Genomic DNA, 11,110 nt, shown 5'->3' on the forward strand with positions numbered 1-11,110 from the left:
TAATTTAACTGACATTGGCTAAATACATTTTATACAGCATATACAGTACCTAACAACACAGTTTTTTTTAAATTAGGGCTGGATCCTTGAAACAGCTGGCCTAATGGTCAGGCCATAGTTACAATACAGACAGGCTCCAAGTGATCTCTCAAACATCAAATATTCAGTATACATCCACAGTATGAGGACTGGGACTGTACATGCTTGTGAAATGACCAATTTGAGATGCCAACCATTAATATTATTTCTGATGGACTAACAAGATACCTGAAAGGTTTCTTGAAAATCTCCAGTGGAAAGTTCCGTTTTTCCATGTTCCTCATCTGCTGGAGAGATCAACATACGGTCTGTTAGCTGTGGCTGCTGCATAAAACATAGTAATGCATTGGTCTCTTGTATTCAGAAGGATAACTGAAAGGAAGTAAAAACATGGGTTATAAAGTTAAAGAAGTACATTTCAGCAAATCGAAGAATCCCACAGGTGCAGCAAGCTTCAAAAAATATAATCAGATGAAAACAAATGCAATTACAAACACAAGGCAGGCAGACAATAAAACATATAAATAATTCAGACAAAGTGTTAAAAAATACATACCATCATTCAGATCGCCATTTTTTTTCTCCTGCATGGCCTGTTCAAAGCTGCTGTGGAGAATCTTGTTGAGGGTAGTGATCCACTCCTCCATCTCTGCTTCACTGTCTGCAGCCAGCAGAAATGTGCTCTTGTCCTGCATCTTCAACTCAAAGGCAAATCGACGCACTTTACTGTTCTAAAAGAGAAGAAACACAAACACAGCTTCTGTAAAAGTGGTTTTAATCTTTTTGTTTCCAGTGGACAGCTAACAGAATGCTAACTTTCCTTTTGCTGCATTCAGTTTAACCACCATCACTACCACCACCACAGCTCACCATTACCTGAACAACTCCCATGCATGAGTCAAGGAAGATGGTTCCTTTGGGATCTTTGGAGGTGTTCTCATCCTTGTAGAAGTTGAGGTTGTAAGACCCATCCCCCAGCTGAGCCAGATGGAAGTACCTCCTCTTGAAGGACTATGATGACAATAAAGAATGTTAACATTCCCAATGGACTAATTTTCTCTAAAAAAAATACTAAAGAACGGAGAGAGAGCATGGGAAAGCTTGTGGGTAAACTGAAAAAGTAAGCAAAGTTTTGAGCTATCGTACACAAAGACTAATCTGAGTTCCATATGTTCACAGGGAAAAAAAGGATGCAGGGAAAAGTAGTTCGGTAGGGTTACTGAACCGTCATTATGCACTGAGTATTTTTTTCTTCAGTCGCTTTTCTCACGCACTGCGTGACTATACACCTCTCTGTATTGGATCATCACTTATTATTCATCTCTGGCTCTCTTCCACAACATGTCTTTGTCCTGTCTTGCCCCCCCGGACCCCAACTGGTCGCTGCAGATAGCTGTCCCTTGCTGAGCCTGCTGGACGTTTCTTCCTGTTAAAAGGGAGTTTTTGCTTCCCACTGTCGCCAAAGCACTTTCTCAGAGGGGCTCATATGATTGTTGGGGTTTTCTCTGTTATATTTGTATTTTGTAGGGTCTTCCTTACAATTTAAAGTGCTTGGATATATATAAAATGTGATTTTTTTTACATACAAAAACATCATGGCTGGATCTTACGACAAAATGTTTTTTGATCTTCCACTTGACGTTTTTGTTCCTTAACCCTCAGAATCATTTAAGAAATTCCAAATGACCGTTTTACTGCGTCCCACCTCAACCTGGTTTTCAATAAATTGCATGCTCAAAAAATGTTTTGTCTCACTTCCATTTCTTCTTGTTCCACGTTGAAGCTCTACTATATCCAACCATTCAAAATATTAATTTTTGTCATTTTTCAAGTGGTCTTAAACTTCTAATCCGGACTGTATATATAAAGAAAGAAAATGTAAATTTCTGTCATTTTCAGTCTGCTGTACTCACCCGCATTGTAACAGTGATTGCACCGTTGACGTTGCCTTTAAAAAGCCAGCCATGCTTAGACACTCCTCCTTTCTGAGATCTCAGAGAGGCTGTGTCCTGGAGGAGGAGATTAAGGGGAAAATAAAAAATTTGTCTGGTGTTGCTATCCTTGTGGGGATATCTCATTGACATAACCATCAAAAATGTATGCCTAACTCTAACCCTTACCCTAATCCTAACCATAACCCAATTGTAACCCTGACACTAAAACCACATTTTGTCATGGTCCTGAGTCTGATGACTCAGTGTTTTGTGTTTCCTTATATTATTCTATGTTCTTGTTTATTCTGGTTATGTCTTTTGTTAAGGTTTGCCATTTGCTAGGTTTCTGTTCTGTGCCTACCTGCTCCCACTTCTCTGTGTTCCCTCTGTCTATCCATGGTGTCACAGTGTCTGCTCGTGAATCTGTCTGTTAAGTTCAGTGTCTTGTCTGGTTCTGTGTCTGTCAGTTTCCTGTTTTATTCTGAAGGTCTCTGTCTCATGTGAGTGTTCTCAGCTTTACGTCTGTGTCTCGTCAGCCGCGATTTCTCCCAGGTGTGTTCCCCTCCTGTCTCCTATCCCATGATAACTCCTGAGAGTATTTAAGCCCTGTGTGTTCTGCTGCCTGTTGCTGGTTTGTCTGTGTTGCTTCCTCGAGTCTCCAGGTGTCTTTGTTCTGGGTTCAGGTTAGTTTTCCTAGTTTAAGTGCTCTTAGGTTTTGTTTTGTGCCTGCTACATTCTGGTTTGTGTGTCCATCCTTATTAATAAAGCTCACTTGCATCTGAAGCTGCCTGCATCTTGGGTCCTCTATTAAAACTCACACGGCTTGCCCTGCTAGCCGTGACAGCACGAACCAGCCAACATGGACCCAGCGGCATTCAACCAGAAGACCTTTGCCGTGACATTATTTACTCCGTGGAGAAACTCTTTCAACTGTGGCTCAATCATGAGGGAAAGGAGTTTCATCACGCTGTGGAAACAAGGCTACAGCGATTCATTTCCAGGCTCCCCTGACTACTGGATGCGCTTCACCCGCTCGTACGGAATTTCATCATCAATACGCTACACCTTCACCCAGCCACAACTGCTTCGCTGCCCGGCCCACCGGAGGATGTTCTGCCCGGCTCAGCAGCAGCCACTAGCTCAGTCTCCAGTGTCACCTGCTCAGCAGCTGTGCCTGCTGGTTCTGATCAGTCTCTGCACCTGTTGGTTCTGTGTTGGCCACCGCTGAGGGTCCGAGGCACCCGTTCAGCAGTCTACCTCCGCAGGAGGGTCCGAGGGGCCCGTTCGGCCGTCCGTCATCGCTAGAGGGCCCGAGGAGCCGCTTCAGCCGTCCGCCATCGCTGAAGGGTCAGAGAAATTGCTTCAGCACCTTGTGCTGCTGCCTTCCGCGCAGTCAGCCTCCGGATTTCCTTTGCCTGTGTTGCCGCCACTGCTTTTCGCACGGTCAGCCTCCTGAACTGAACTGCTTTGTACCTCTGTGCTGCTGGCCTCCCGGTCAGCCCCCTGAACTGCTCGTCCTCCGGGTCGGCCTCCTGAACTGTTTATGAACTTCTCCCTGTGCTCCAGTGTTTTTGTGGATGTTTTGTTTTGGGACTGATGCCTTCAACCCCCGTGGGGACCTGAATTTTAGTCCCCACAAGGGCTGTTGGTCCCCACCAGTATAGTAAGAACCTGTACACACATTAAGATAAACAGTGCTGTTGTGCGCCTATTAAGGTCCAAAGTTGAAATCGTTGTTAAAGTGTCATAATTATTGGGAAGAGATGTGCCTTTAAATGCTACAAACAGTGTGGATCTAGAGCAGTAAACACATTTAGCTTGTAAAAGAGTACTGAAACTAAACAAATACAATGTTTAGTAATAAATTAAAAGCTAAGTGCGCTCTGTTACACTTCCTTGTATTTGAGTTTCTTTGAAGAGCGTTTGGTCAGTCCTAAAGGAAGAATGCAAAGTCACACTTATAAGCTCTGTATCTTACAGGAGCAGAAGCGGATCACAAAGAAACTATGGGAACAAGCAGCTGAAGACGAGTCTGGAATTAGTCATCTTACCTCATCTTTTTCCACATCTTCATCCACCTCAAACACATGAGCCACCAGTTTTTCAGGTCTCAATACCTTACTGAAAAGTTTGGGAAAAGATAATTCAGCCTTGGCTCACTTAATTCAATTTCATGTTAAACCATCTCACAAACATATGTAAGAACTCTGAGACTATTAAGTTTGAAGTTAAACACTCAATGAATGTTTAACTCTTTAGTTTAGTTTTAATGAACTATACTAACCTTTATCCCCACAGCACATTGATAACCTCACCACCACTTCAGCCACATCTTGTAAGGTAATTCTTCTAGCAAGATGTTGATGAAATCGGCAGCTGTTTCTCTACTCTAGCTCAAACACCAGTGGCTCTGGGGAACTAGAACTATAAACAGTGCCAAAACCAGCTTGCTGTTACTCTGCAATGTCTTAACCATGACATACATCTGTAATACTCATTTCTTTTGTGAAGTAAAGGCTCGTCCAAGGGCACATATGCATTGTGGTATTTTCTTTTTGTTATGATGCCATTGGGCAACAACTATCCAAGAATAGTTCTACTTTTCCTTGGTAGGAAAACATCGAAAGTGTTCTATTTTTACTGTGGAGCTTAGAACCACCAAAAGAGATTCCAGCGTTTGATTGAAATAGCCATTCCCAAATGTCATAGGGCCACCCAATCTTAAATCTTCACTCTAACCAAAATACAAGTATATCCTAAATATTTTATTCAAACTTGACCGATTGCAGGTATTTCCCATTTTATTTAAATATAAATAAATGTTTTGGGGTTTTTTTATAAATATGTAACTTCAATTTCAAACTGAAATTCTGTTATTACAGAATAATGTAATGTGCCACCAGGAGGCACCAGTTCACACTTTGGGACTTGTACACAAAGGGCAGTGCCACTGAACACAGTGAGATTTACAATATGTTGTGGAGGCTTTTAGGACCATAGGGCAAGCAGTACAGTAAGAATATATATATATATATATATATATATATATATATATGCACACACACACAAAATGTGATGAGCTAAACAAATTGTGCTAATCTGCTATTTGTATAAAGATGATTTGTTCTAACAGCAGTGTGCTTAAGACAAATCAGACTTATAAAGGCAACATGCTTTTACAAGACTTGCTGAGAATGATAAAAACAGATGTGGCGGAGTGCCCTTCTACCAGCAACACTTACATACTGTCTTTATTAATTTCACTGTAGTGTTTGAAACAGAGTCAGTAACACTATCATTGGCTACATGAATGCAGCATTGATAGACTGTTGAGAGCGTGCAGTCTGATGGACCTGTTAGCAGAAGCCTTCCGGCATACTCACTTCGGAAGCTGGCGGAAGTCTCCAGAATACGCCTCATACTTGTAGTTGACCATGTGCCAGTCAGACTTGTAGGTCGTGATACACTGCAGGTACATGAAGTAAAGAGGTGGTGAGGGGTCTCTTTAACAAAGCATATACAGATGTGTAATTAGATTTATTAAAAAAATTATCTAGGAAAAGTATGGAGATGTTAACAACATTACAAAAATTATTTTTAATTAGGAATAGATGGCCCTGTTGATGCAGGAGCGTCAGCAGATGCACGCTTTGTTCACTCTTCTGTTATTTACTAACTAAATATTATCTCTAGTTTACTAAATGTCTTACTTTACTATTTATAAATGGAATATCTTTGATTTTGGGCCATTCAATGATTAAAAGGAGTCAGTATAGTAATCACCTGGTTCCTCTCCCCTCATCACTTCTTGTGTATCTTCCTTTGTCCTGTCTTGGGTCGTCTGTATTGCTACGTGTTCTTGTAGCAAAGCATTACTTATATTGGTATTCCAATGATTTCCGATCTTGGACTAGCTGGTTTGTCCTCGTTTTATTCCTGGACTTTGTACACCCATTGCTAATCAGCATTAAAAGTTTATTTATGACTGCGTATGAGTCCAATATTTGGATCCTCAAAACTAATTCACCCCTACCTCTGGCAACATTTAGGAAACAATATCGAGATATGGTATTTCTAAATATCACATTATAGTTTGCATCCAAATAACATCTGACCTCTGTTTACTGCATTACAAACTTTTTAAAGTACAGCTATTCCCCTAAAAGTAACCCAGCGAGGTATCTGCCTTGGTGGAAGAAGATCCCTCCTTTATACTTTAACACAGATTACAACAAATCGGTTGGTTGTAATCTGTGTTCCACAGCCAATCTGTGGCTGGGTTGTAGGGAATTAAATACTTATTTCACTCAACGACATTTTGTTTCTTTTCAAATGAGCAAACCTAGAATTTTAGCAGAGAATCAAATCATTCAAAGTAAACTTAAAGAATGAATCCTTTCAGAGCACTTGAATGTTTTAATTATAACACTGTTATATAAGTTTATAATTAATATGCAGAAAAAGAACATGATTCAATAAAAATAAACAGCTATTCAAGATAACAAAGCATAAAAGAACATGTTTTTGAGGTAAAGAGCAGTTTAAACATAGCTTTATTATTTTAATGTGTGCTCATCAGTTCTGTGTTCACAAAATGTGAGGGAAAAGGGGGTCATTAAAATGTAGAATAACAAATTATGAAACAAAAAATCCCATGTGTAAGGAGCACAGCTGCTCCAGATGTACTTATGATTTCACTCTTGGCTGCAGCTGTGGGGGAATATCACCTATCAGGCTCTATCAGGCTGCACCCAAACCAATCTCAACACACAGCTCTTCTGAAACTACATGAACCACCAATGAACTATAGGCTCCATCTGTGGCCAATCTACTGGACTGTTAGCAAGCATGTAAGGGCGGGGAACATGAATGGAAGTTCATCTGAAGGGGAGCAGAAAAAAATTTCAGCACACATGGTATGACTTGTTTCTAGTGGTCAGATAACATTTGTATTTTTCACTTAGATTTGACTGAAATAGAATTAGCTCTCTCGTTGCCAACCTGCCACAAACAAATCAGAGTATGTCCCTGCATGGATTTGTATCTGAAAATACAAGCCCCCTTTGATGAGTCTTCAAAGAGTGAGATCCAGATACACAATCTGGATGCCTACTTTTGGCTGAAAGGTGAAATCATGGTGGTGCGGTTGAGTGATAAATAACGGACAAAGCAGGCTTGCATCCAGATATGTATTAGTTTTACCTCTTGGACAAACAGTGAGTGAGCTTCTTTCTCTGCAGTCTCTGGCACAGTGGAAAACAGAGTCCGGCCCTGGCGCTGCAGGGTGGAGATCTGAGGGGAGACACAGAAGGCAGGCCTGAAAATGAGGTTGGCACAGCATATCTAGGTTTAGGTTTTTATAAGACCAAAAATTCACTTTAGTCTCGTTTGAACTATTGAACTATTGATCCCTATTGGGGGCTTCTCTTTGTACTCTTTTTCAAAAGAAGGTAGGCAACATTCCAGCCTCCTTAGAGCCAAGAAGGTTCACTGCTGTACTCAGATACCCTACAGCATAGTGGCTGCTACTTCCTATGCCTCTGTGATTTTTTTTATTTCATATGGATGATCGTATTATACTTCATTGTGGCTCCACTGTGTATTGGTTTACACATTTCCCTAACAAGTGAGCATCCCCGGTTTGATCCACAGAGGAGACACAAATCCCTCAGGGGGGCTGTGTCAGGAAGGGCATCCGGTGTAAAAGAGTGCCAAATGAAATGTGCTGAGCTAGCCATTATGCTGACCCCTTGTGAATAAGGGAGCAGCTGAAAGTAGCTTGGTAAACTTGGACAATATTAAAAATGCATTTTAATAATGAAGTGAAAGGAATCATAATGATTACTCAGAGAAATCCTCTGCTACAGAGGATTTATGGCAGCCAAACGTTACTCCAACCTAATTCATCTTTGCCAGCCTTATTAGAGTGAGACATCCAGACACAGATGACAAGTGATAATCCAGAGCAAAGGAGCAAAAAGCACCTCAGGCCAGAAAAAGACTGGCAAGACTTTCAAGCTACTGGAGGTTGTGCTACCACTTAGTCTTCTGTTTTTCTGCTCAACCCACAAAGATGAGTATGCAGCTGTGGCACAATGACCTAGTTTCTTCATTCCTCCATTAGCAAGCATGTCTGACCAGCTCACGTTCACATCAGCCATCAAAGGTATGCCAATAGATAAACTGGGCTCACTTGAATCTTCCTGTGTTTAATCCTGCATAAAGGTCCAATATAGTTCTTATATTTATAATGTGGGCGACCGTGGCTCAGGGGGTTGGGAATCACATCTGTAACCGGAAGGTTGCCGGTTCGATCCCCAGGCTCTCCGTCCTGGTCGTTGTGTCCTTGGGCAAGACACTTTACCCTACTTGCCTACTGGTGTTGGCCAGAGGGGCCGATGGCGCGATATGGCAGCCTCGCTTCTGTCAGTCTGCCCCAGGGCAGCTGTGGCTACAACCGTAGCTTGCCTCCACCAGTGTGTGAATGTGAGAGTGAATGAATAGTGGTATTGTAAAGCGCTTTGGGTGCCTTGAAAAGCGCTATATAAATCCAATCCATTATTATCATCATAATGTGGAAAATTCAGATTATTCAGACTGATATTTCAACTGTTCAGCTTCATTTCCTCTATGACTCTACTCTCTCTCTTTGGATTTATTAATGGATTATATATGATTTGGAAGGAGAATACAATACAGAGAAATATTATAAATATAGTTCCCAAAATATCCATCTGCTGCTGTAACATCCATAATGTATAGACAAGCATAAAGGACAAGTTGCTCTTTAAAGGTGTCTAAATTTACATTTTTGACTGTGAGCAGGAACTGCTGGCAGCCAGTTAACATCATTCCTTTCACAGTCATTAAAACAGGGCTTTGATGACTTCCACCAGACCAAAGGAGTGTGTTCCCACAGCACTAATGCAGGAGGACAGACAAGATTTAAATACTTATAGGGCATAGAGATCACAGAGGCCAGAGTGGTAAAGGGTAAGAAGAGAGTCTCCTGAGGTCAACCTTCTTCTTTGGAAACTGAAGGTACCAGTAAGGTGACAGTTGGAGATCTGCAAAACTGCCCATGAAAGTACCATTTTCACGTAATCCCATTTAATTTTGTTGTTTTTAAAATACAGGCATTACCGTATTCTGCTCGTATGTGCATGCACAGATACAGACCAGCATTCTTAGCAGGCTGATAAATGTGAACGTGGGCGTGTGCTCATATGTGTTAATCTGTGCAGCACGTGCACATGCTACACCCACATGTCTGGCTAGCTCCCTCCCTTCTCTATGGGCCCAGTGATGTAAAACATATGGCAGGTTAGATGGACATACTGGGCGAGACCATGAAAACACACACACACATTCACTAATCACTATACACTGCAGACGGCCTTGTAATGAAACCCACCCATCATCTACTGATTACGAAAGAGTCCAGAGGGGAGTTGTAGACTGTAGATTTCCCACCACATACTATTATTGCTATGAATTTTTAATTAATTTATATTTTTTTTACTGTATGTGGCATTGACATGAGACAGTGAGCCTGCACAAAACTGCTCATAAAATGTATTTTTCATGTAATTAATTACTATACATTTTACCCAAATTTATTCAAATAGGAAGAAATGGTGTCTCTGTTAGAGATTCATTTTAGCCATGGATTAAGCCACATTAATCCAGCAGGAGAGTATATGTGTGTATGAGTCCAGCACAGCAGTATGCCCCATGGTTGTGTTTGTTTTCATCTCTTCTTTGTTGGTTTGGTGTTTTTGTCAAATTTATTGTGCAGTAAGAAAAGAATAAAGTTTGGTTTATTGCCAAGGAGACTGATTGACAAGTGGCAATTATTTGAGCATGACTTGTTCCAAAAGTGGGAACAGGCCAAACTAACATCAATCTCAGCACTACTGTGATGTCATGTTGATGCATTCTTTAAGCTCTTTTGAATGGAAGCAGCAGATGTAGATGCTGTACAGACAGTGTACACAATACAGTAAAAATCCAATGTATGACACATACTTGTTTATACATACTTACTATACTTCTTTGTACTTGATTTACCAGCTCACAGTTATGGATTCTCTACATTTCCCTAAAAGGTAGTGCAGCTTTCAGAACTCTCACTTTTCTTACCTGGAAGTCGTCTGTGGGGAACTGCAGCATGTCTCTGAGAACATCACTGATGATCTCAGTTTTCCTCTGTAGGAGCACATTCTCATAATCCAGAGGCTCAATGATCTTTGGCTTTACCTGAAGGAACAGATGACTGAATTAATCCAGCTCTTCACATTTTTGTTGTAGTCATTTACAGCATAAGCGCACAACCTTAATGGCAGTCTTTTACTGTAGAGTTGTCAAGGGTATTATTATTGCACGGGTTGTGAGATAAGTTACAAAAGGAAATCTGTCACAGTGCATGGACAACAAGTTGCCATTGTCCTTTCACAGCATTACTGATTGAAAGCTACAGATGTAGAAACAGAAACAGAGATGGCAATGAATGTGGGTTACGGTAGGAGACACTGGTGTGTGTGTGTGTGTGTGTGTGTGTGTGTGTGTGTGTGTGTGTGTGTGTGTGTGTGTGTGTGTCACTGTACCAGTCACAGTGGGCTGAGCTCAGATTTAAAACCTCAACAGGAGGAAGATACACCCTGACCAGGAGTTTTAACTTAGAAGTAGACCATGCTGTATTGTCACTGCAGACATCAGCTGTAACATACCACAGAAAAGACCCAAGGGGTTCCCCCCCCCACATGTCCTCCCTCATAAAGTCTGATGTACACCATACACGCCATCTCTGTGGATGTGGATATTAGACTAAACCAAGACACAGTTCTGTGTTTACAGAACCAGTTAATTAGAAGGAAATAGCTGTTCTGAACAGCTACATTTCTCTACACATTAAGGCCAAAAATGTATTTGAGTGTCCTTTTGCAGTTTCAGCCCTTGTAGCTAGATTAAGTAGCTATACTATGTTTTCTGTGTGGGAACTGAAGCTTAAAACTATAGGTTTGCCTTTGTTCAGCTCACTGCTGAACGACATTTCAGACACTGAGATTCACCCTATAGCTGTCAGCGATCATGCTCCTGTATCTTTAACACTAATGCACAAGAATAATACTACGCCA

General features: G+C 41.2%; 1 protein-coding gene across 11 annotated transcripts in view; it reads right to left on the minus strand.

The window, feature by feature from the left end:
• LOC102304228 (dedicator of cytokinesis protein 9) overlaps nucleotides 1-11,110 on the minus strand; it is a 63,018-nt gene that overhangs the window by 25,279 nt on the left and 26,629 nt on the right. For 10 of the 11 annotated variants that reach the window (XR_006055472.1, XM_014340424.2, XM_005943380.3 and 7 more), the window contains exons 2-9: nucleotides 10,116-10,232; nucleotides 7,176-7,265; nucleotides 5,357-5,439; nucleotides 4,025-4,094; nucleotides 1,953-2,048; nucleotides 916-1,050; nucleotides 596-770; nucleotides 268-326 (exon numbers count right to left, since the gene is read on the minus strand). Coding sequence is in view for 10 of the 11 variants with exons in the window: in XM_014340424.2 (XP_014195910.1) it covers nucleotides 268-326; nucleotides 596-770; nucleotides 916-1,050; nucleotides 1,953-2,048; nucleotides 4,025-4,094; nucleotides 5,357-5,439; nucleotides 7,176-7,265; nucleotides 10,116-10,232 (825 nt within the window). In the remaining variant the exon portion in view is untranslated. The remainder of the gene's footprint in view (nucleotides 1-267; nucleotides 327-595; nucleotides 771-915; nucleotides 1,051-1,952; nucleotides 2,049-4,024; nucleotides 4,095-5,356; nucleotides 5,440-7,175; nucleotides 7,266-10,115; nucleotides 10,233-11,110) is intronic. The other variant, XM_005943377.3, reaches the window with a different exon arrangement.

Source organism: Haplochromis burtoni, unplaced genomic scaffold (assembly GCF_018398535.1).
Source record: "Haplochromis burtoni strain Fernald_Lab_line unplaced genomic scaffold, NCSU_Asbu1 Contig_368, whole genome shotgun sequence".
Taxonomy (NCBI): domain Eukaryota; kingdom Metazoa; phylum Chordata; class Actinopteri; order Cichliformes; family Cichlidae; genus Haplochromis; species Haplochromis burtoni.